This window comes from Zonotrichia leucophrys, chromosome 21 (genome assembly GCF_028769735.1).
Source record: "Zonotrichia leucophrys gambelii isolate GWCS_2022_RI chromosome 21, RI_Zleu_2.0, whole genome shotgun sequence".
NCBI classification, from domain to species: Eukaryota; Metazoa; Chordata; class Aves; order Passeriformes; family Passerellidae; genus Zonotrichia; species Zonotrichia leucophrys.
This window is the reverse complement of record NC_088190.1, coordinates 50,082-71,821: the sequence shown is the minus strand read 5'-3', so window position 1 is coordinate 71,821 and position 21,740 is coordinate 50,082. Positions and strand designations below refer to the sequence as shown.

Below are 21,740 nucleotides of genomic sequence, written 5' to 3'. Positions count from 1 at the left end.
ACGCGGCGCTGATTGGCCGAGAGGGCGGTGAGGCATGCGGAAGGAGGAGGAGGAGGAGGAAGGGGAGGGGGAGGCGGCGGCGCCGCGGCGCGATGGCGGCGGCGGCCGCGGGCCCGTTCAGCCTCAGGGAGGTCCTGGACGCCTTCCGCAGGTGCGTGACGGAGCAGCGAGAGGTGCTGCTGGAGCCCTACCTGAGCGGCTGGCGGGGGCTCATCCGGTGAGTGCCCGGCAGCGAGCGGGGGGGCTGTGGGCTGAAGGATGCAGTGACGGATCAGGGAGCGACGGCTTCACACTGAAGTGGGTTTGGGGTTCTCTTTTCACTCCTCAGATACTTTCTGTCATCTCTTTCCACCCCTGATGGAGCTTTTGCTTTCTTTTTTCACCCTTCAGATGCTTTTTGCTATCTCTTTCCGCCCCTCAGACAATTCTTTGGGCTCTCTTTTTTTCCCCTCAGTTACTTTCTGGCTTCTCTTTCCCCCCCTCAGATGCTTTCTGGCTTCTCTTTCCCCCCCTCAGATGCTTTTTGCCTTCTCTTTTCACCCCTGAGGTGTTTTTTTTGGCGGGAGGTCGGCAGGGTTCTCTTTTCCCCCCGAGGTGGTTTTGGGGTTGGTTTTTTTCACCCCTCAGGTATTTTTTCCGCTTCTCTCCCCACCCCTCGTCCACCTAACCCACCACTCCCCTCTCCCCCTCAGCTTCCTGCAGAGCCTGGGCGCCGTCTTCTCCTTCATCTCCAAGGACGCCGTGGCCAAGGTGGCTCTGCTGGAAGGTCACCAGCAGCAGCACGGCTTCGTGTCGCTGCAGTCGCTGGTGCAGCACGAGCTGGCGGCGGGGCTGGCGGCGCTGCGGGCCCGCTCGGACTCGGGCTGCCGCACGGTGCTGCGGCTGCACCGCGCCCTGCGCTGGCTGCAGCTCTTCCTGGAGGGGCTGCGCTCGGGGGAGCCGCGCACCTCCGTGCTCTGCACCGACGCCTACAACGCCTCGCTGGCCCAGCACCACCCCTGGGTTGTCCGCAAGGCGGCCACCGTGGCTTTCTGCGCGCTGCCCTCCCGGGATGCCTTCCTGGAGATCATGAACGTGGGCTCGCAAGAGGAGGCCGTGGCCATGCTGGGAGAGGCCATCCCCTACATCGGAGATGTCTACAGCATCACCCAGGAGCTCTTCACTCAGCACAAGCTGCTCGACTTGCCTTGATGGCTGAAAATGACATTTTTGCACAAGCAACACACTGTCCGTGGTTATTTCCACTTTTTCTTTCCGGCCCGGAGGTGGAAAGTTGGCCAAACTATCCCACGGTATAAACGTGGACGATTAATTTTTTCACGTTTCTCACTTCTTACCTTACATCTCTAAAGTTAGGAAAAAATTCCACATTAGGTTGAGCTGCTAGGGGATTGATTCTTTTCTATTCCTAGCATACAGCATCACCCAGGAACTATTTGTGTACCTGCCCTGATGGTGGTGCTGGGGTGAAAATGACATTTTTGCACAAGCAAGACATTCTGTCCATGGTTATTTCCACTTTTTCTTTCCAGCCTGGAGCTGAGGAGTTGGCAAAATGATTCCGTATTATAAACATGGACCGGTTATTTTTTACATCTGTCAGTTCTATTCTTACATCTCTAAAGTTAGAAAAAAATTCCACATTATGTTGAGCTGCTAAGGGATTGATTTTTTTATTTTCCTGCCTTACAGCATCACCCAGGAGCTCTTTGCTCAGCACAAGCTGCTCAATCTGCCCTGATGGCTGAGAATGACATTTATGCACAAACAACACACTGTCTGTGGTTATTTCCACTTTTCTTTCCAGCCTAGAGCTGAGGGATTGGCAAAACAAGTCCATATTATAAATGTGGACCAGTCCTTTTCTTACATCTGTATGGTTAGAAAAAAATTCCATATTAGGTTGAGCTGCTAAGGGATTTTTTTTTTATTCCCACACCTTACAGCATGAGCCAGGAGCTCTTTCTGCAGCACAAGCTGCTCGACCCATCCTGCCAGGATGAGCCCAGAGTGAAAATAACATTTTTGCACATTTATTATTTGGTTATTTCCACGTTTTCTTTCCAGCCTGGAGCTGAGGAGTTGGCCAAGTTATTCCACTTCATAAACATGGAATAGGTTTTTTTTACACTTTTTTTTACATCTCTACAACTAGAAAAAAAATCCACATTAGGAGAAGCTGTGCAGAGTTAGAAAAATAATTCCACATTAGGATGAGCTGCTAAGGGATTGAAGTTTTGAATTTTTTTATTCCTGGCAAAGCTGGAAACGGTTTTTCTTTTCAAGCCCAAGCGCAGCGGCTTGTGTGCATTTACAGCAATATTTGTGGCCTTGTGTGGCAGCACAAATTGGAGCTGTGGTGTCTGAGCTCATTCCCACACTTTGGTTTGTACAAAAATCCCACCTGGAGGATTTCATGCTGAGCAATGCCCTGGGGAAATGCCCTTTCCCTGCCACTGTGGGAGCTGAAGGAAATGGGGGTGGAAGGAGGAGAAAATTGTTCCACCCAGCAGCACCTTCCCCTGTGCCCCTTCCCTGTTCAATCCATGATTTTGCACTTGGGATGTGCAGCAAATTGTAATTTCTGCTGCACAATCCCCTCTGTCCAGCCCAGAGCTGGAGCTGTTTGCTTCTGAGTTGTGTTCTTGTGTGTTTATTTTTAATTTTTATCAATGTGTTCAACGCCTACAAAAAGTATTTTTCTGCCTCTCTGGGGCGGAAAATCCACACTTGTACTGTAAATCACTGCTTTGGGAGCCTCTGCCAAACCCCTGGAGGAGCCAGAGGGTCTCAGGTGGGACTTTCTGAGCGTTGGGAGCTGGAGAAGCCCTGCAGGGTTGTTGCAGGGATCAATCCTCCAGCTGATTGCCTCTTTCTGCCCTAATGTACCACTGAAAAATTCAGGAAATCACAATTACCTCATGGAGACTGGACTCACTGCACATTAAATGATGTGAATAATATGGTTTTTGAGGAGTGTCCTTTGTGGGATCACACTCTGGAGGTCCAACACCATTTACAGAAAACCTACTCAGATTTTATTTCCCTGGAAAAATCTGTTTCATTTCCCTGGAGGTCAGGCCAACTGATATTTCACCAGTGCAGTGAATTAAATTCCTTCAACTAAATCAAATAATGTGTGTCAAGGGAAAAAAAAATGGGTTTAAATCTCTAGAAATGATGGTGTGACCACAAGAAAAATTTTTTTCTCCCTTGTCACACTCGTAATTATTAAAGAGATAAATATTAATATTTATAACTACCATTGCTAATATTGAAGATGAACTTGCCCAAAATTCAGAATTGTGTTTAGAACTTATTTTTTATAGTTAAACTGACACTTAAATAGTCCAGGAAGGGGAAACGATGCCTAAAAAAATGTCAGTATGAACTACCTGAAAAAAACAGCTGCAGCTGGTGCGTTCCTGTATTTAGGTCTCTAAATCTGCTTTTCTTCCTGCAAGGAAAATATTCCAGCCTTGGAGCAGCACTGGCAGCAAAAGCAGTTTTCTGATATAGAAAATGCAGGAAATTGAACTTTTCATTCAGAGCTGTCCTAAAATCCAACAATAAAATACAGTAGTAAAACCTAAATTACCATGCTATGAGCTCAGATTTAAGTTTTTAAACTGAAATTAATATTCTAGTTCAGTGTGAGGGAAAGAAAAATAGATCAGCCAGTAACAACTTCCTAAAAAAAATATTAGTACAGCTGAGGGACAGCAAGGCTGTGACCCAGGAATGGCCTCTCCAGGCAAATTCCTGCCCTGCCCTCAGGAAGATTTGGTTATTTCCATGATGAGATGTATTTAAAATTGAAATAATTAAAATATAATTTAAATTTTTTTAATGGAATGTTATAAATAAATAAATAAATAAAAACTACTGTTGTGTAAATCATTTACCAGAATCAGAGCGGGGCACCTGAGTTTTGTCACCTCTGCAAAGGAACCCAAATTTCCACAGCTGTGCTAATGAACTTGTAAATCACTCTGAGTAAAAGCTACTCAGTAAAGGAAATCAGGATTTACACTCAAGTGCCCTCCAGAGGGGATTTGATTATTGCCCACTGAGTAAAGGACATTTACTCACTGAGTAAAGGAAATCAGGATGAGGGCAGTGGTTTTTACTTGGAGTATATTTGATTATTGCCCACTAAAGTGAATTCAATTCATTTTGCCAAACAAATTCCTCCCAAGCTCTATTTAAAGAGACTTCCCAGGACCATTTGAGCCTGGATTTCCTAGATTTCCCCAAAATGCACGTGGTGGCTGGGCTGTGGCTGTGCCTGGGCTGTGCTTGGGCTGCCCCCCTGAGCCCCTGGTGTCTCTCAGCCCAGCTCAGGAGGCCGGGGGATTTTGTCCTGGGGGGTTTGTTCCCCTTTGGGAAGGACACCCTGAACCTGGCAGCTCGCTCTGAGCCCACCCTGCTGCTCTGTGACAGGTAAGGGCTGGGACTGGGGGGAAAAGGGAAAATATGGGATGGGATAGAGGAGAATTGGAGCACTGGGACATCAACAGGTCCCAAAATGGAAATGGGTTTGTGGTTTTTTGGTGCTGACAAGCTTTGGTCTCACCTTGATAAAAGGTTTTAGCGGCACTGGTTTCCTTCGGGTTTGAAGCAAACACCTAAGTTGTAAATAAATCAGTTTAACTGAATGAAACAGTTACATTGAATCAAACTGTTAAATTGTTAAATAATCAAACACCTAAATATATAAATAAATGTAGAAATATAGGTATAAAAATAAAGTATGTTAATGAAAGTATATAAAAATATAAACAGGAAAAATGGATAAAAATAAGTTATTCTAATAAAATAATTCTATAAAAATATCTATAAAATTCGTTATGCTAATAAAATATTTTAAAATATCTATAAAAATCAGTTATGCTAATAAAATAATTATATTAAAATATATTAAAAATCAGTTATGCTAATAACATATCTAATAAAAAATTAGCTTTTCCTACATGAAGAAGCCCAGTCCCAGCTGCAGCACAGGTCCTGTCCCTGCTGTCCCCAGGTTATTCACGGATGGGCTGATCTGGGCTCTGGCCATGAGGTTTGCCATCGAGCAGATCAACAACAGCAGCTGGCTGCTGCCAGGGGTCACCCTGGGCTATGACATGTGTGACACCTGCTTTGAGCCCCTGGTGGCCCTTCAGCCCAGCCTCCTCTTCCTCACCCGCAATGGCACCAGGGCCATCGGGGTCCTGTGTGACTACAGCGAGTACCAGCCCCGCGTCATCGCCGTCATCGGGCCCCACAAATCCGACCTGTGCCTGCTCACAGCCAAGCTCTTCAGCTCCTTCCTCATCCCACAGGTAAAATGTCTCTGCAGGAGCAGGATTCTCCCTTGTAGGTAATGAAACAAACTCCAGAAGTGACGTTTTGTGTGAATGTCTAACCCTCTAAACACTCCTCATAATTTCCTTTTCTTATCAAAGTTCTTCTAGTAATTTTATAAGTTTTAATATAAATTTTTATAGTAATTTCTTAACTATTAAAATAAATTTCTTATAGAAATTTGTGTTTTAATATAAATTTCTTCCAGTAATTTCTCAAGTATTAATATAAATTTCTTATGGAAATTTCTTAAATAATAATTTATATTTCTTATAGTAATTTCTCAAGTAAATTTCTTACTCAACAGCTCCGCGATGCATCCAAGAATCCCTTCCCAAGCTTTTTAAGAATTTTTCCATTCAATGTTGTATTTTTGATAAGGTTTTAATAAACTTTTGGAATTCTTTGTGAGGATCTTTTCACCCCAGGTGAGCTACGGCGCCAGCAGCGAGACCCTGAGCAACACAGAGCTCTACCCATCCTTCTACCGCACGGTGCCCAGCGACAAGAACCTGGTGGAGGCCGTGGTGCTGCTCCTCAACCACTTTGGCTGGAACTGGGTGGCCACGGTGGCCAGCGATGATGAGTATGGCCGGGGAGCCCAGGCGCTCTTCCTCAGCATGGCTGGCACCAACAGCATCTGCATCGCCTTCGAGGGGCTCATCCCCACCGAGCTGGCCGAGCCTGATGCCACCAAGCAGCTGGAGAACACAATTAAATTAATTAACAGCACCAAAGTCAACGTGATTGTGCTGTTTGCACACAGCGTGCCAGCCCAGGCCCTGCTGCAGCACAGCCTGGCCATGGGGCTGGGCAAGAAGGTCTGGCTGGGCAGCGAGGCCTGGCTGCTGTCGGACATCGCCACCTCTGTCCCCAACATCCAGAGTGTGGGGACAGTGCTGGGCTTTGTCATGAGGACGGGGACAGTGCCAGGCTTCCAGGAGTTTGTGGCTGAGCTGTTCAACTCTGTGGCTCAGGAGGAGTTCTGCCAGCGCTCCCGGGAGCTCAGCGGGCTGGAGGACACCGAGGTGTTGGACACGCACTGCCGGCAGTGCAGCAATGTCACCCTCGGGGACATCTGGCCCATGCTGGGGGTGACACCGGTGCAGCCCGTGCACGTGGCCGTGTACAGCGTGGCCCATGCACTGCACAGGGCTCTGGGCTGCACCTCCAAAGGGTGTCCCAAAACATCTGTCAGGTCCTGGCAGGTGAGTGGCACCATTGAGGCAGAAATGTCACAAATTCACTCCAAGGCTAGTCCCAAAATACCCATCAGGTCCTGGCAGGTGAGTAGCACCATTGAGGCAGAAATGGCACAGATTCACCCAAACTCTGGGTTTTGAAAATAGTCCCAAAATGTCCATCAGGTACTGGCAGGCGAGTGTCATCATTGAGGTAGAAATGACACATTCACTGGAAAGTTGTTTTCTGAAAATAGTCCCAAAAAATAGTCTGGTTCACTCAAAGGCTGGTTTTCAAAAATAGTCCCAAAACATCCATCAGGTCCTGGCAGGTGAGTGTCACCGTTGAGGCAGAAATGGCACAAATTCACTCCAAGGCTGGTTTGCAGGCTAGTGCCTTTCAAGTTTAATATGAAAATCCTCTCTTTCATAGACAGATTTGACACATTCTACTTGATTGGAAAATTAAGAAGAACATCTTTCTCACAAACAGTCCTTGAGAAGAACAGACAAACAGAGTAGGAAAACAGCACCCTTAGGTTGTTTATATAACAAGTTATCATTGTTTTTCTATAACTTCCTAAAAAGTCTCACAAATCCACTGTGAGAAAACAAAGTTTTCTCACTTTCCAACCAGGCTGTTGCCCCACAGGTGAGGGCAGATCTGAGGGACAAACAGCCAATTTTTGTCATCTCACAGCCAGGTTGGCACAATCTTAGCCCACCTAAGGCACAGCTGATGTCAGCTGGCAGAACTGTCACTTCCAAACAAGAACTGGACCAAAATCCATTTTGATTTCATTTCCTCCCCAGCTGCTGCACTTCATGAACACCCTCCCTTTTGAGGTGAATGGGCAGAGCTTCAGGTTTGATCAATCCCACGGCACAAACACGGGCTACAAACTGATCCTCTGGGCCTGGAGGGATGGCACAGTCACCTACCTGCCCGTGGGGGACTATGACCAGTCCCTGTATGTCCGGACGTCCCAGATCCAGTTCCACACCCCAGACAAGAAGGTAAAAATGGCAAATTCCTTCCTTCTGTTCAGTTCCTTCCATCAGTTCCTTCTGATCAGTTCCTTCCGATTCATTGGAGATTTGTTCATCCTGGCTGATGTTCACTCCTGCCCTTTGCCAGGAGCCCACATCCGAGTGCTTCAGGCGCTGCCAACCAGGGCAATTCAGAAGAATAAAAGGATTCAATCTCTGCTGCTATGACTGCACAGACTGCTCAGAAAACACCTTCTGGAGCAGCACAGGTGAGCTCTGGGCAATTGAAAGGCTTTAAATGGATTATTCTGTCTCCAGGCTGAGGTGGGGATGAGCTGGGAGCTCTCCTCCCTGTCCTGCTCCTCACTGGGACCTGCCCCTGTTGGGCCCAGAGGGAAGGAAAATGAGGACAACATCTATGTTTTATCTGCAGAGCTTGGAGAGAGGGCTAGGATGGAATTCTGGGGGCATGGGTAGAAGAGAGGCAGAGGATAAAATCCTGGGATTGCTGGGGGAAGGAAATAGTGGCAAGAAACACAAGGATCCTTCAGGGATGAGGGTGGAAAAGCAGAGGCTGAACTACCACAAACTCTGGACATCCAACACACCTTGGAGGGAGGGGAAACACCACCCAAACCACCACCAGATCCCTGTGTAATCCTCCCACAGGGGGAGCAGGTCCCTATTGGAATATTTACCAATATCTGGATGTGATGTGCCTGAGCTTGTCTCGCCCTTGGCGCTGAACCAAACAGCAGCCAACTGTGGGGTTTCACCCCAGACACTTTTGGCTGGCTGGATGTGTGGTGTTTCACCCCACAGACATTTATGACTGGTTGGAGACACTTCTTTTTTCACCCCAAACGCCACGTCTGTGGTGATACCCATGAGGGCATCTTCAGGGGAGGGGCCTGAGTTCTGGGGGGATTGAAATCCCACCTCAACAGGTCTCCAATGCTGATCAGTCTCTCTTTGCAGACAGCACCAGCTGCTCCCCGTGCCCACAGCACCAGTGGGCTCCCACCCGCAGCACGCGCTGCCACGACCGCACCGAGCGGTTCCTGTCCTGGGATGAACCCCTGGCCGTGGCCCTGCTGACCCTGGTGGCCCTCACTGCAGCCCTGAGCTGTGGGGCGGCCCTGCTGTTCCTGCAGCACCTGCAGAGCCCCCTGGTGCAGCTGGCAGGAGGTGCCAGGAGCCTCCTGGCCCTGCTCTGGCTGCTGCTGCAGAGCCTCAGCTGCTGCCTGCACGTGGGCAGGCCCAGCGCGGCGCTGTGCCTGCTGCAGCAGCTCTGCTATGCCCTGTGCCTCAATGGCTGCTTCTCCTCCCTGCTGCCCAAGGCCCTGGAGATCACCCTGGTGACAGAATTCCCCCACTGTGCCCCCAGGCTGCTGCGCTGGGTGACCCACGGCAGGGCCTGGCTGGTGGTGGCCATGTCCATACTCATCCAGGTGTTGCTCTGCTGGTGCCACCTCCACCTGGGCCCTGATTACCTGGTGGCTGACTATGAATCCCTGCCCAGGGAGGTGCTGCTCGTGTGTGGCACCCAGTCCTGGGCTGCTTTTGCCCTCCTGCATGGCTACAACAGCTGCCTAGCCTTCGTCTGCTTCCTGTGCACCTTTATGGTGCAGACCCCAGGCAGGAGGTACAATGTGGCCAGGGGCATCACCTTTGCCACCTTCATCTATTTCATCATCTGGATTTTCTTCCTGGTGATTTTTGCCACGCTCAGGACGGTGCTCAGGGCTGTCACCCAGATCTGCACCATCCTGGCCACCACCCTGGGCATTTTGGCCAGTTACTTTGTGCCCAAGTGCTACATCTTGGTGTTCAGGCCTGATCTGAACACGAGGGATTATTTCCAGAACCTCTCTGATGAGCAGCCAGAGGAGGACAGACAATAAACCACTCCTTGTGTCACCTGCTCCTCACAAAACCTGGATTTTAAGGAGAAAATCCTGTTGATTTTAAGGAGAAAATCCTGTTTATGAGCACTTTGTAGTCCCAGGAACAATCACATCTGAATTAGAGTTGTGAAGCACAGGGCTCACAAGTCCATCCTCTCCATCTTCTCTGCAAACACATTTCAGCCCCAAAAAGGAGCAAAATTAGGTTCAGTTAATGGAAGAACCTCCAGAAATGGTATTTTACACCCATCTCTCAAGTCTGTCAGTGTGAATCACCAACAGCACTTCCCTCTAAACACTTCTGGTAATTTCCCTTTCTTATTAATTAACAGCTCCGGAGATGGATCCAGGAATCCTTCCCCATGTGTTGTCAGAATAATACAATAATTCTAATATATCAAATGCACCCAATAAAAGAGAAGTAAAAAGAACATTCTGGCAGCTACCAGCCTTTCCCAAACCTTGTAAGAATTATACAATAATTCTGATATATCAAATATATCCAATAAAACAGGAGTAAAAAGAACATTCTGGCTGGTGTCAGCCTTTCCCAAGCCTTGTCAGAATTGTCAAATAAACCCAATAAAAGAGGTGTAAAAACAACATTCTGGCAGGTGCCAGCAGTGCTGTGTGGGACACAGAGGGGGCATTTCCCATTCAAATCCCAGCTCAGTCCATTTGTGTTCCATGAAAATCAGGGACAGGCAATGTAAATGAGCTCTGTGCAAATCTCACCCTCCAAAGGCACAGCAGGAGCTTCCTCCCTTCCCCAAAACCAGGCAAAATTCACCCAAAACTTCACATTTTTGCCAGGCAGTATCCAGTCAATACCCAGTCACATCACCAAGATTTTCTTTTCCCCACTCATGTTGACAAGGAAATATTCTGCTCTTTTATTCCTAAAAAGTTTTTCCATTGCTGCTCTTTTATTCCCTAAAAGTTTTTTCATTTCTGCTCTTTTATTCCCTAAAATTCATTTCTGCTCTTTTATTCCCTAAAATTCATTTCTGCTCTTTTATTCCCTAAAATTTTTCTATCTCTCCACTGTGTGTTACTGGATTTTAAGCAGTCCAGCTCAGTTAAAGAATTTGTAAATTAATCTAAACCAGTGAATATTTTCATTCAAAAAAAAAAAAAAAAAGAAAAGAAAAAGAACTTTTTGGTACACTGCAAAGTTATTTGTCCCCAATTTTTGTGATCACCTCCATCTAAAATTATTCCTCAGTGTGATTTAAAAAACCAAAACTCTGACCTGGAGCCTGGAGTTCTTGTTCCTGGAGCGTGCAGGAATTCTTCACAACTACCTGAAATTCTCAGTATTCCTCCTCCAGGGCTGTGGTTCCATAGCAGAGAAACATTAAATAACTTTTGATCATCATTCCAGAAACAGGGAAAGGAAAAAAAATCTGATTTAACTCCACCAGGCCCTGCAGGAAAAGGCTGTCCAAAATTCCATTTAAGATTCACTTAAATTCTGACCATTTAATATTCACTTAAATTCTGACCATTTAATGTTCACCTAAATTCTGATCATTTGATATGCACTTAAATTCTGAGCATTTAATATACACTTAAATTCTGACAATGTAATATTCACTTCAAATCCAACAATTTAATATTCACCTAAATTCTGATCATTTGATATGCACTTAAATTCTGACCATTTAATATTCAACTAAATTATGATTATTTCATATCCTCCTCACTGGAAAATGCTGGGATTTATGGTGCTTAAATGCTGTTTAACTCTCCCCTTGCTGTGTGATTTGTATCAGCTGGGAAGAAGGAATCTGCCTCACCAAGCTGTGCTTGTTCTTTTTATTTAAGCTGGAAAATTAGAAGAATTGAGGCTGGAAAAATGTTCACACCTCCAGTGCAGCTGAGCCTCCAGGGTGTCCTAACAAACCCAAGGCTCAGCAGAATTTACAAAGGGTGTCCCAGTGATTCTTGATTCTGCTGGAGAGTCCAAAAATTGGCAAGATTTAGGAAATAAATCACAATGAAATGCTGTAAAGAACTGACCACATACACTGTGGTTGTCACATAAAATTAAAAGCTTTTTAGTGTTTAAAATAGCATTTACACATAAGCAGCTATATATTAACTATACAGACACTTGGGTTTTAATACAATATCTACAAAAAAGAATTCAATTATGCAATAGACATTTAACAGGAACAGTGCAGTCCATGCTAATAAGAGGTCACTCTTGGAGTAGAACCAGTTCTAGGATAGGTGATAGTCTGGGTTTTCATTATTTAAAATCATGTAACTTTGTTCCTCTACTGTACATAAAATTCTTTACATGTATTTCTAATCACTGATTAGAATTAATAATTTTAAGTCAATCTTATTACAATCCAGTTAAATGCAAAACAAAAACAAAAAATTAAAATAAAAAAACCAAACAAAAACAATTACATCAACCCATGAGCTGTCAAGTCTCAGGAGGGGAGAGAACAAAAATCAGAGAGAAAACAAGAATCGTAGCAAAATTCAACATCTGTGCATCATTGCCTGCCATCCAATAAAACCTTTGGATAAAGTCCCCAGGGCACTGATTCCTTGGAAAAGCAGATTCATTAACAGGAGGTAAAAGAGACCAGCATGCTTTTAAGACTATTTGCCAAAAAAATTTACTCTTCAAGGCTTAAATACTGGGTGGGGACACCTCCTGTGCAGATGCTGCCTCTTGGGGGGCGAGAAAACACCCCAAAGTTTTTCCTGCCCCTTTTCCAGGAGTCCCCAGATATCCCTGCTGCAGGGAGGGGTGAGCACTGAGCTCAGCTGCAGAATAAAAATACATTATTTGAAAAAATAATTGAAGAATTGCTTTAATCCAATTCTTTCGGGCTCCTGCTCTGAGGGTGCTCCCATGCCCTGCACAGCAAAGCTCTCCCTGGAGCCAAAATCCACCAAAATTCAGCAGAATTCACCTGCAGGCCCTGGTGGGTATTTTGTACCTTTTGCCTCTGCAGCACTCCAGCCTCCAAATTTTCTTTTCCCTGGCACAATTCCCACTGTGGGCAGCTCCCCTGGCATGGCTGGCACAGGATCCTGCAAGGAATGCAGCAGGATAGGAAAGACACAAAGGATGGGATTTGGGAAATCTCATTTTTGTTCCCTTGAGGAAACAGATCTGGCAAAGATTCAGACCTGACTTTCAGCCCATGATGGGGGAGAAAAAAAAAGATGCAGACTTTTGTGTCACTGTTCAATATTGCACTGTTCAAGAGGATCCACCTCCTCCAGCCTGAATTTCCTCAGCAAAAAAAATTCCCACATCTGCTGGGGACTCCCAGCCTCGTCCCAGGGTGACCCACGAGTACACACATTTTAAAAAAAGTCATTTTTTCAACATAGCAGCAAAGACCAGCAAGACACAGAACAGTTTCTGCCAACAGCAAAACCACGAGACAAAAGCCAACCCCCAGCAGGTGTGGAAACTGCAACTCTTGGAAATTAAATATGTCAATTAAATATGGGTGAAAAGCTCAGCCCCCAGATTTAATCTCTTTTTTTGGAAATATTAAAAGGAGATTTTTTTTTTCTTCCAGCCCTTTGAGTTTTGCCTTAAAACAGGGCCAGAGAAATAATAACTTATAAAATGACAGAAAAAAAATCACAATTAATTTAGAAGTAGAACCACTAGTGATTGTCAGTAAAGTCACAGACTGCTCAGCAGTGTCTCCTGGAGACAGAGCAGAATTCCATCACTCTTTTACCCTGATTTAAGTGTCAATCTTTCAGAATAATTTACCAAGTCAGGTTTGCATGTGGGAGCAGGAGGGAAGGGACAGAAAAGTCCTGTTGTACAGTCAAACTTTAGGCAGGGCCTCTTTTGGAGGAGCCACCCATGGTGGTGATGAAAGCTCTGCTTTCAGATGCCTTGAGCAGCTTTTTTTGGGGAGGTTTTTGCAAAGGAAATTAATTTAGAAGCCCAGAAATGGGCTGAGTAAGAGTTTCTCGAATTCCTGGCTCCCTGTGGAAAGGGAAATTGAGTCTCCCATTCCCACAAACATCTGGAATCTCTGACAAAGGGAGGTGGGAAAAGGAAATAAGTGAAAAATCAGAATTAAAAGGACATTTTGAAAAGGAAATAAGTGAAAAATCAGAATTAAAAGGACATTTTGAAGATTCAGTTTTCAGGGTGAAAATTTTGAACATTTTGAAGGGTCAGGTTTTAATTTTCACAAATGAACTGTGTGTACACAAAGATTGTTTTAAGATGTTCTCTCCTCACATCCACCTTGGATATTTACCCAAAAAGCACAGAAGAGACCAAAAAGCAGCTTCTTACCAGTGGAGGAAATGCTTATTTACAGTAAAAACTGATTTTAAAGCACCTGCTCTAAATCCTGCCAGCAGCAGAATCTCACAAAAGAGAATTTAACTGAGGAATGGCTTCATGGTCAAATGCCAGAGTGGATGCATTAAATGAGCCATATGACAGCATGGCTGTGCTCACCATGCCTCAAAAAAGCTTTTTAAACATCCCTGAAGCTGCCTGAATTTAATTTCTACAGCCTCAGAGCAGAAATAGCCAGAAAATAAATCCTGGGGATATTCAACAGCAGAGCTCCTCAGCAGGAGGAGGAGTCAGGGGGTTCTTTTTGAGAATTTGAAAAGGATTTCTTTGTGGGGAGCTGCAGAGTGAGTTTAACTCAGGGTCAGGAGTACAGATTTATTTTTGAGGAGCTCCAGGGTTAGTCTAACTTGCTGTCAAGGGTGAAGGATTTCTTTTTGGGGAGCCCCAGGGTAGGTCTCACTCAGTTTCAGGGTAAGGATTTATTTTTGTACCATTTCTGATCTGTTCTCACATACTCTCACACCTCTCTGCCCACTGTGCTTAGAAATGTTGCCAGGGGGATCAGACATCTCCAGATCTCTGTTTTAACAAAAAAGAGAAAGCTTGTGCTCAGAAAGGAAGGAGGGATCACAAAGAAGATGTCCCATGTCCCAGTGGGAGCCAGGATTTCCCTGCTGGAATGGGATAAACAGCCCCTTCAAAAGGGTAAAGCTGACAGAACTGCAGCAATGTTCCTATTTCTGTGGGAGTAACTCTTCCAATCTGCAAGCAGGTGCACATCCAGAGGGAACAGCCGCACCTGGCAGCAGGGATGTGACTAAAATGCCCAGGAACCCAGTGGAGCTGGAAAATCCCTCTTGGGAAATAAGGAAATAACTGAAAGAAATAACTTTATAAGTTCTGCACAATGAATGCATACAGTAGCAAGACTCCAGCACTCCCTTGATAGAATATCTTAAAAAAAAAAACCCTCAAAGAACCCAAGAAAGATTGATTTATACTGCCTAGTCAGCAGAAAGCAGCCACAAGTTTGTTTTCCTCTAGAAATTGGTTGGATCCTGCTCCTTTCCAAGCACTTGTGGGTGCCATGTCTGCTTAGAGCTATGGATGCATCCAAGAACCAGCATTCCAAGGCAGTATCCCAGATACCAGCCAGCAGTCCTTTTTTGTTTTGTCCTTGCAAGAGAAAAAGCAGGGGAAAAAAAATAAAAATCAAAGTGCTCCTATGCATTGTCAGGAATTTAGAAGTTATGTGAAATAGCAGTCCTCCAATCAGCCCAGAAAGAGACACTAATTCCACTGAAGTAGGTGCCACAATGATCAAAGCTCATTAAGATGTGAACATACACCAGGCCATTCACAATCCAAAATGAGATGGGCAGGGGAGAAAAAACAAACAGAACAAAAAGATGCAGACGATTTAACAATCCCAGGAGATTGTGTTGCTCATTTTTGTAGCTTGAGGGGGTGTTTGTATTTTTTTCTTTTTTTTTGTTCAGTTTTGTCGATTTTTTTTCTTTTCTGCGACACACTCGCGAACAGGAAGGTGTGACATGCAAGACAGCCAAGCCTCTTCCAACCGAGCATCCCAGAACCACCTTCCCCCCCCCCCCCCCCCCCAAAAAAACCCCTAAAACGCAGAGTCTTTTGAAGGCACTTCCTCTCACATGATGTCCACGAAGAACTCGCAAGGGTTGCCCATGGCCTTCTGGAAGGACTGGCGGCTGGCGGTGAGCTCGGGTGGCACGGCGCTCAGCTCACGCACCGGCGGTGCTCCGGGGGGCCCGCTGCTGCCCAGCCCCTTGGAGCCCAGCTTGGGCAGGCTGTACAAGGGGGGCAGCCCTGGGGGACCATAGGAGTGGTGGCTCTGGTGGCTCCTGTCGCTGGCAGAGCGCTGGCTGAGCTGGCTGAGCGGGCGCTCGCGGCGCGCGCCCGGCTCCGACTCGCTGCCGCTGCCCCCGGACTTGCTGCGCTCCTTCTCCCTGCCTGCTGCTCTCCTGCTGGTCTCGCTGGTGCTCCGGTTGGAGCCGCTGCTTTTGCTCCCTAACAGCCCAAAAACAGGAGAGAAAAAGAGCCAGGATGAGCTGGGCTCTGCTGTGAGGCCCACGCGCTGGTGGCGGCTCAGCAACGGGGTAGCGCCATGCATGGGGACACACGGACACAGCTCCGAGCTTGCACGGGGAAAGCAGCAGCTGAATTCCAGCTCAAATCCAGTCCAGGAGAGGGAGGGAGCAGAAAAAAGCAGGAATTTGGGGTTTGAGTCAAGCAAATGAGGTTTAATTCTAATTGCCTCTGCTTTATTTTGTACCTTTTCCAAAAGAAACCCCTCTGCCTACTCTGTCACCTTTCAATCACTCAGGCTTTAAATCACTCCACCCTTTTAAAATTCTTTTTAAAACTCTTTTTTGAAAGAAATCCCTTTGCCTACTCTGTTACTCTTCAACCCCTGAGGTTTTGTTGGCTTCAGTGGGGAAGTCCTTCTAAAATTACCTTTTCCGAAAGAAACCCTTTTGACCTCTCAGTCACCCTTCAATCCCCAAGGTTTTTGACTTCAGTGGGGAGGTCCTTTTAAAATTAATTTTAAAATTACCTTTTCGGAAAGAAACCCCTTTGCCTTCTCTGGCACCCTTAAATCCATGAAATTTTGTTGGCTTCACTGGGGAGGTCCTTTTAAAATTCCTCACTAAAGCCTTGTGCTGGAGAATTGGAGAATCTCCTGCTTGGAGAACTCCCTAGGAAACAGTTCCTGAGCTGCTCTACCCCAAATCAGTAACACCAGGATATTGCTCCTAAGAGAGGCCACTAAATCACCTTGGAAAACGAAAGGATTGCCACTGAATATCAGCTGAGTTGTTACTAAGCACAAGCTTTACTAAACTTCCAAAACTGTTTTTTTATGGAAGCTGAAGGTCTTGCTCTGTTCCCATGACAGACAGATTAGGAGACATTCCCAAGCTAATTATTATTTTAAAAATCCAGCTAATCAATCTAAGGAATATCCCATTGAATTCCTGCACCTTAGTGCAGGACGGACTTCCCAAAAAGGATCCCCAGTCAGCAGAACAAGGGACCAGCTTTTGAGTTTAAATAAGTCACAGAAATGGGAAAAAGATAATTATTTTGGGCTGCTCCTTCTTGAATTACAGATCACTTTCTGCCCATCACTTTCTGCTGCTCCAGCTGATTGGAGAAATGGGAAACCACACTGGATTTTGGGGGGAAAGGCTGCATTTTCTGCAGAGTGCCAGAGAGATGGAAAACAGACCACGAAACCATTGGATTTTAAGTGAATATTCCAAGCCTGGGTCTCTGCAGTGGTATTTGCTGATTGTTATGATTTAATAGTGCAGATAAATGAGAGAGGGCACAAACCCCAAAATTTAGCACTATTTTAAGAGTGAGCAGTGCAGCCTTGTGCTCCAGCATTCCCAACCCCTGCCTGAGCCACCTGGCCACCAGGATTTTTATTTAAAGATTAAAGGCCACCAATTAATGGGCAGTGCAAGGACACTTGCAGAGAAATCCAGCCCAGAGAGGTGACACCATAATAAATTTGGATTATTTATTTTCTAAAGAGCCTGGGGATGGGGTTTTCCCAGCTGATTCTCTCCCCTCTGAGCTGCTGCAGCACAGTCCCACAGGTTGATATGCCAATGTCACACCACTGTGCACTGAGACAGGTCGAGCGTCCAAGACAATTCAAAATAAAAATAAAATTTCAAATTAGGAAAAAAAAACCAAACCAAAATACAGCTAAACATTGGGGGTCACGAGAATCTAAAAATGATCATGCTGTGAATTCATCATGGAGGGATTTGAGGCTTACCAATCCCCTAGAGTCAGCCATTCCTCTAGGAATCCTTCAGTCTAATGCTTGCTCAGGACAAAACAAGGGAATAACAGTTACAAAGCAGGAAAACAGCACAGAAATTGGTTTCCACCAGGAAAAGCGTGGAAACCTTTCAGAGCTGAACACCCTGGCACTTTTTGGGAGTGCCACCTTTCCTTTCCTAATCCAGCAGCAGGGAGAGAATTCCTACTGCTCACAGAAGCAGCTGCCAAAAAACCACCCCCACTTTCTGTCCAGGGCAGTTTCTAGTTCTAAAGCCTCTGGGAGATTCCTCATGGATATTTCTTATTTTGGTATAAGGTGACATGCAGCTGGTCTAAAATCCCCTGTTATGAAACCCTTTTGTGCCATTTTGTAAAATCTGACTGGCTGTGGTGAATAGGCGTAAGTGACATCCAATTTATTGGATGTTCACTGAAAAAACACAAGGAATCCTCGCCCCTTCTTTACTGGCAGCATTTCCAAAAGCAAAACTCACTCTGGGAGTGGTTTAAAATAAAATAAAAATTAAAAAATAGTATCTCTACAGCAAGAAAAAGATGTGATTTAATTTACTAAGGTTAAAATTAATTTAGGGCAGAAAAGGAGGAGGGCAGGTCTTTAATCCATGCAGAATTCTCTTCCTGTCCCTGTCACACATGCCAGCAGAGACTCTCCTCCCTGGGAGCAGTGTTTCAGCCCTGGAAAGCCATGGCTGGCCACCTCTCACTTACAAAAAATGTGATTTTCCTTTTGTGCTGAGCACTGACCTGCAAGCCAAGAGCACCTTGGTTCTAACCCCTGTCCCAGCAACACAGAAATCACCTCAATTCCAGCAACACCAACCCCACTGCTGGCAATCCCTGCCTGGGTTAAACCTGGCATTTCCCACAGAGAGCTGAAAGCCAAACCCCCTCCTCCAGAGCCACAAGCACCTTTAATTCATTGCACAAAATCCATGCAGGGAGCAAAAAAAAACACAAGACAAGCACGGAGAGCACCGAGGACCTCAAGCAGATGGTGGGGAACAATGAGAGCTGTGGGATAAAACCCTTTTTGCCCAGCTTACCTTCACTTTGCTGGCTGCCTGCACTGCCACTGCCATAGCTAAAACCAGGATCTTGGTAGGCTGGGGGGAAACAAGGAGGGGGCAGAGGGTACTGGTAGGGATATCCTTGGCCCAAGGGCCAGGGAGCAGCAGGGTGTGGGAGAGGAGCCAGGGTGTCCTGGTCAGAGGCGCCACTGGAACCGTTGTTGAGGTTCAGTGCAGCCAGATCTGGGAAAGAAAAAAGGGGAAAAATTCTTATTCAACGGGTAAAATGATCACTGTGAATTTATTTATGGAGGTTTTTGAAGCTTAGCAATGCCTTGGAATCAGCCTTCTCACACAGCAGGGAGACGGGAGGGAAGGGTGAGGACATGGTGGGGACATCCCCCTGTTCCAGTGGGACTGACAGCAGGGAATGTGAAAGCTGCCCTAGAACAGGGACTAGACAGAGCTAAAGAATAAAGCAGGGATTTATTAAAAGTTTCTCCTTAATGGATCCACCTTGGGCAGCACAAGAGCCCAGCCAGGGCTGCACCCAAGATGGTCCAAAATGAACCCAAGATGAACCAAAATGGTCCCAAAATGCATGGCCGGGCACGGGGGTCTCTCACTTTGATCAGTTCCGCTCCATTTGCATCTTGGAGTGATTTGTCCAATTCCAGCTTTAGCCCATGCAGTCCCATCCTTGTTTTTCTCTCTCCAGCCCACGGTGTTTGTGGTTCTGGGCTGAGATTTGTCCTTGATGCCCAGCTGGAGCAGGAATTGTTTTGTCTCCCTGCTCTGTGCACAGAGCTCACCATCCCACAGTATGAAGCCCAGACCCACCCACTAAAGCAGCACAGAATGTGAAAAATAGAAAAACTAAAATCTGAGGCATCAGCACAGAATCTGGAAAATAAAAAAGCTAAAACCCATGACATCAGTGTGGCACCACCAGAAATAAATCCTGCTGTCCTCAGTGCTTTGCTTGATGAGTTCATCCTCCTCTGGGAGCTCTCCTTGCTACCAGGGAGCACCAGCCACTTGTCACACAATTTCAGGGTGATGTCCCCTATTCTGGGCCACCCCTGGAGAGGCAGGGATGGAAGGGACCTCTGGAGATCCCCCTGTCCAATTCTGGAGCATGTGACACAGGAATGTCCTGCAGGTGACACAGGAATGTGTCCTGCTGGGTTTGGAATATCTCCAGAGAGACTCTGCCTCCTCTGGGCTGTGGAAGTTTCCAGGCAGCCCTGACATGGGAAGAGATGAGAACCTTCAATCCAGGTTTCAGAAGACTGATTTACCTATTGTATTACATATATTTATGATATATATTATATTAAAAGAAAATGATATATTAAAACTATACTAAAAGAATAGAAGAAAGGATTTCATCAGAATGCTTGAAAGGAATAGAAAGGAATGATAATAAAATCTTGTGACTGACCAGACAGTCAAAGACAGCTGGATTGTGATTGGCCATTAATTAGAAACAACCACATGTGACCAATCACAGATGCAGCTGTTGCATTTCACAGCAGCAGATAACCATTGTTTACATTTTGTTCCTGAGGCCTCACAGCTTCTCAGGAGAAAAAATCCTAATAAAAGAATTTTTCAGAAAATATCACGGCTACACTGAGCAGCTCCAGAGCTCTGCCACCCTCATGGAAATCCCTCTTTGTGAGGACACACAAGGGGACAATGGACACCCTCAAGGCACAGAAATGACATGGGGCCAGCTCTGTCCTTCCCAGCTGGGGACTTACTGCCACAGAGGTCTCCGAAGACATAGTAGCACTGCTCTGAGAAGGTGATTTTGTTCACAGTGTGCCTGAGGTAGCCGTGTTTCAGCATGGAGCTGGCGTATTTCCGTGCCTCCCGGCGATCCTTGAAGCCTTCCACATGTGTGTAAAGCCAGTCCACCACGTCTGCTCCTGAAATGGGGACAGCAAGGGGAGACACGGGGTCATCTCAGCTACATTGTGCCAGGTGAACCTAAAATGAAATTATCTGAGCCAGCTGGACTTCTACAGTGGGATAATCTCAGCCAAATTCTGCCAGCTGAACACGTAAAATTGGAATTATCTGAGCCAAACTGTGCCAGCTGAACACCTACAGTGAAATCATATGAACCAAACTGTGCCAGCTGAACCTAAAATCAGATTATCTGAGCCAAACTGTGCCAAGCTGAACATCTACAGTGGGGTTATCAGAGGCAAACTGTGCCTACATGGACACGAGTTATTTCCTGCCCATAAATGGAATATAAGAGGTCAAAGACATGAAAAAAAAGCTCATTAAAAGGTATTTTTTTAATTAAATCACTGGGTTTTCTCCCTCTCAGCATTTCTGGGGTCTGCTTACCTATCACTGCATTGGAGATGGTGATTTTTAACCACATCCTGTCCCGAATTTCAAGGCCTGAGTCTGGCAGCTGCATGACCTTGACAATAGTAGCCATGTCACTCTTCACAGTTAAGGGAGAGTCTTCTAATTCTGAAAGGAAGAGAGGCCACAGTCTGCTGTGAAATGAACTCAGCCTGAAGGAACTTCTCAGCTCCCAGTTTGGATGAAATAAAAATACAGTTTTACCAACAGATGCAAAAAAATAAATAAAATAAAACTGAAAAATAAAATTTAATAAAATAAATACAATACAATAAAATAGAAAATTAACAAAACATTAAAATAAAAATAAAATAAAAACAAAATGAAGATAAAATAAATACAATAAAATACAATTAAATGAAAACCTAAAATAAATAAAAATAATAAAATAAAAATTAAAATAAATTGAAAGGAAATAAAATAAATAAAAATAATAAAAATTAAAATACAATATAAAATAAAATAACAATTAAAATAAAATTTAAAAAAGAAAATGAAATAAATACAATATAAAGTGAAATAAAAGTAATAACAAAAATTAAAATAAAATTTTAAAAATAAAATGAAATAAAATAAATAGAATAAAATACAGTACAATAAAATAAAAATAAAATAAATAAAAATAAAAAATATTAAAATTAAATTTTAAAAAGAAAATGAAATTAATATAAAAAATAAAAGTAATAAAAGAAAAATTAAAATTTTAATAAGTAAAATAAAGTAAAGTAAAGTAATTAAAATAAAATAAAGACAC

General features: G+C 45.0%; 3 protein-coding genes across 6 annotated transcripts in view; 2 read left to right on the top strand and 1 right to left on the bottom strand.

The window, feature by feature from the left end:
- Nucleotides 1-81: 81 nt before the first annotated feature.
- Nucleotides 82-3,885, top strand: CPTP (ceramide-1-phosphate transfer protein). Its single transcript, XM_064730808.1, has 2 exons — nucleotides 82-217; nucleotides 693-3,885. The coding sequence occupies exons 1-2, from the start codon at nucleotides 93-95 to the stop codon at nucleotides 1,189-1,191; spliced, it is 624 nt and encodes a 207-aa protein (XP_064586878.1). The 5' UTR covers nucleotides 82-92; the 3' UTR covers nucleotides 1,192-3,885.
- Nucleotides 3,886-3,941: 56 nt separating this feature from the next.
- Nucleotides 3,942-10,451, top strand: TAS1R3 (taste 1 receptor member 3). The gene is made up of 6 exons (XM_064730850.1): nucleotides 3,942-4,443; nucleotides 5,027-5,327; nucleotides 5,778-6,557; nucleotides 7,344-7,547; nucleotides 7,669-7,789; nucleotides 8,499-10,451. The coding sequence occupies exons 1-6, from the start codon at nucleotides 4,259-4,261 to the stop codon at nucleotides 9,422-9,424; spliced, it is 2,517 nt and encodes an 838-aa protein (XP_064586920.1). The 5' UTR covers nucleotides 3,942-4,258; the 3' UTR covers nucleotides 9,425-10,451.
- A 1,012-nt stretch (nucleotides 10,452-11,463) lies between these two features.
- DVL1 (dishevelled segment polarity protein 1) overlaps nucleotides 11,464-21,740 on the bottom strand; it is a 50,091-nt gene continuing 39,814 nt past the window's right edge. For 3 of the 4 annotated variants that reach the window (XM_064730858.1, XM_064730855.1, XM_064730856.1), the window contains exons 12-15: nucleotides 20,963-21,094; nucleotides 20,365-20,532; nucleotides 18,635-18,841; nucleotides 11,464-15,779 (exon numbers count right to left, since the gene is read on the bottom strand). In XM_064730858.1, coding sequence (XP_064586928.1) covers nucleotides 15,400-15,779; nucleotides 18,635-18,841; nucleotides 20,365-20,532; nucleotides 20,963-21,094 — 887 coding nt within the window. In that variant the 3' untranslated portion in view covers nucleotides 11,464-15,399. Of the gene's footprint in view, nucleotides 15,780-17,562; nucleotides 17,610-18,634; nucleotides 18,842-20,364; nucleotides 20,533-20,962; nucleotides 21,095-21,740 lie in introns of all 4 variants that reach the window. The other variant, XM_064730857.1, reaches the window with a different exon arrangement.

What these genes read in the sequence shown, in the direction of transcription:
- TAS1R3 (XM_064730850.1), top strand. Translation starts at nt 4,259, where the DNA reads ATGCACGTGGTGGCTGGGCTGTGGCTGTGCCTGGGCTGTGCTTGGGCT. An exon ending in GCTCCTTCCTCATCCCACAG is followed by an intron (nt 5,328 to 5,777) that starts GTAAAATGTCTC and finishes TTTTCACCCCAG; the next exon opens with GTGAGCTACGGCGCCAGCAG. An exon ending in TCCACACCCCAGACAAGAAG is followed by an intron (nt 7,548 to 7,668) that starts GTAAAAATGGCA and finishes GCCCTTTGCCAG; the next exon opens with GAGCCCACATCCGAGTGCTT.
- CPTP (XM_064730808.1), top strand. Translation starts at nt 93, where the DNA reads ATGGCGGCGGCGGCCGCGGGCCCGTTCAGCCTCAGGGAGGTCCTGGAC. An exon ending in GGCTGGCGGGGGCTCATCCG is followed by an intron (nt 218 to 692) that starts GTGAGTGCCCGG and finishes TCTCCCCCTCAG; the next exon opens with CTTCCTGCAGAGCCTGGGCG.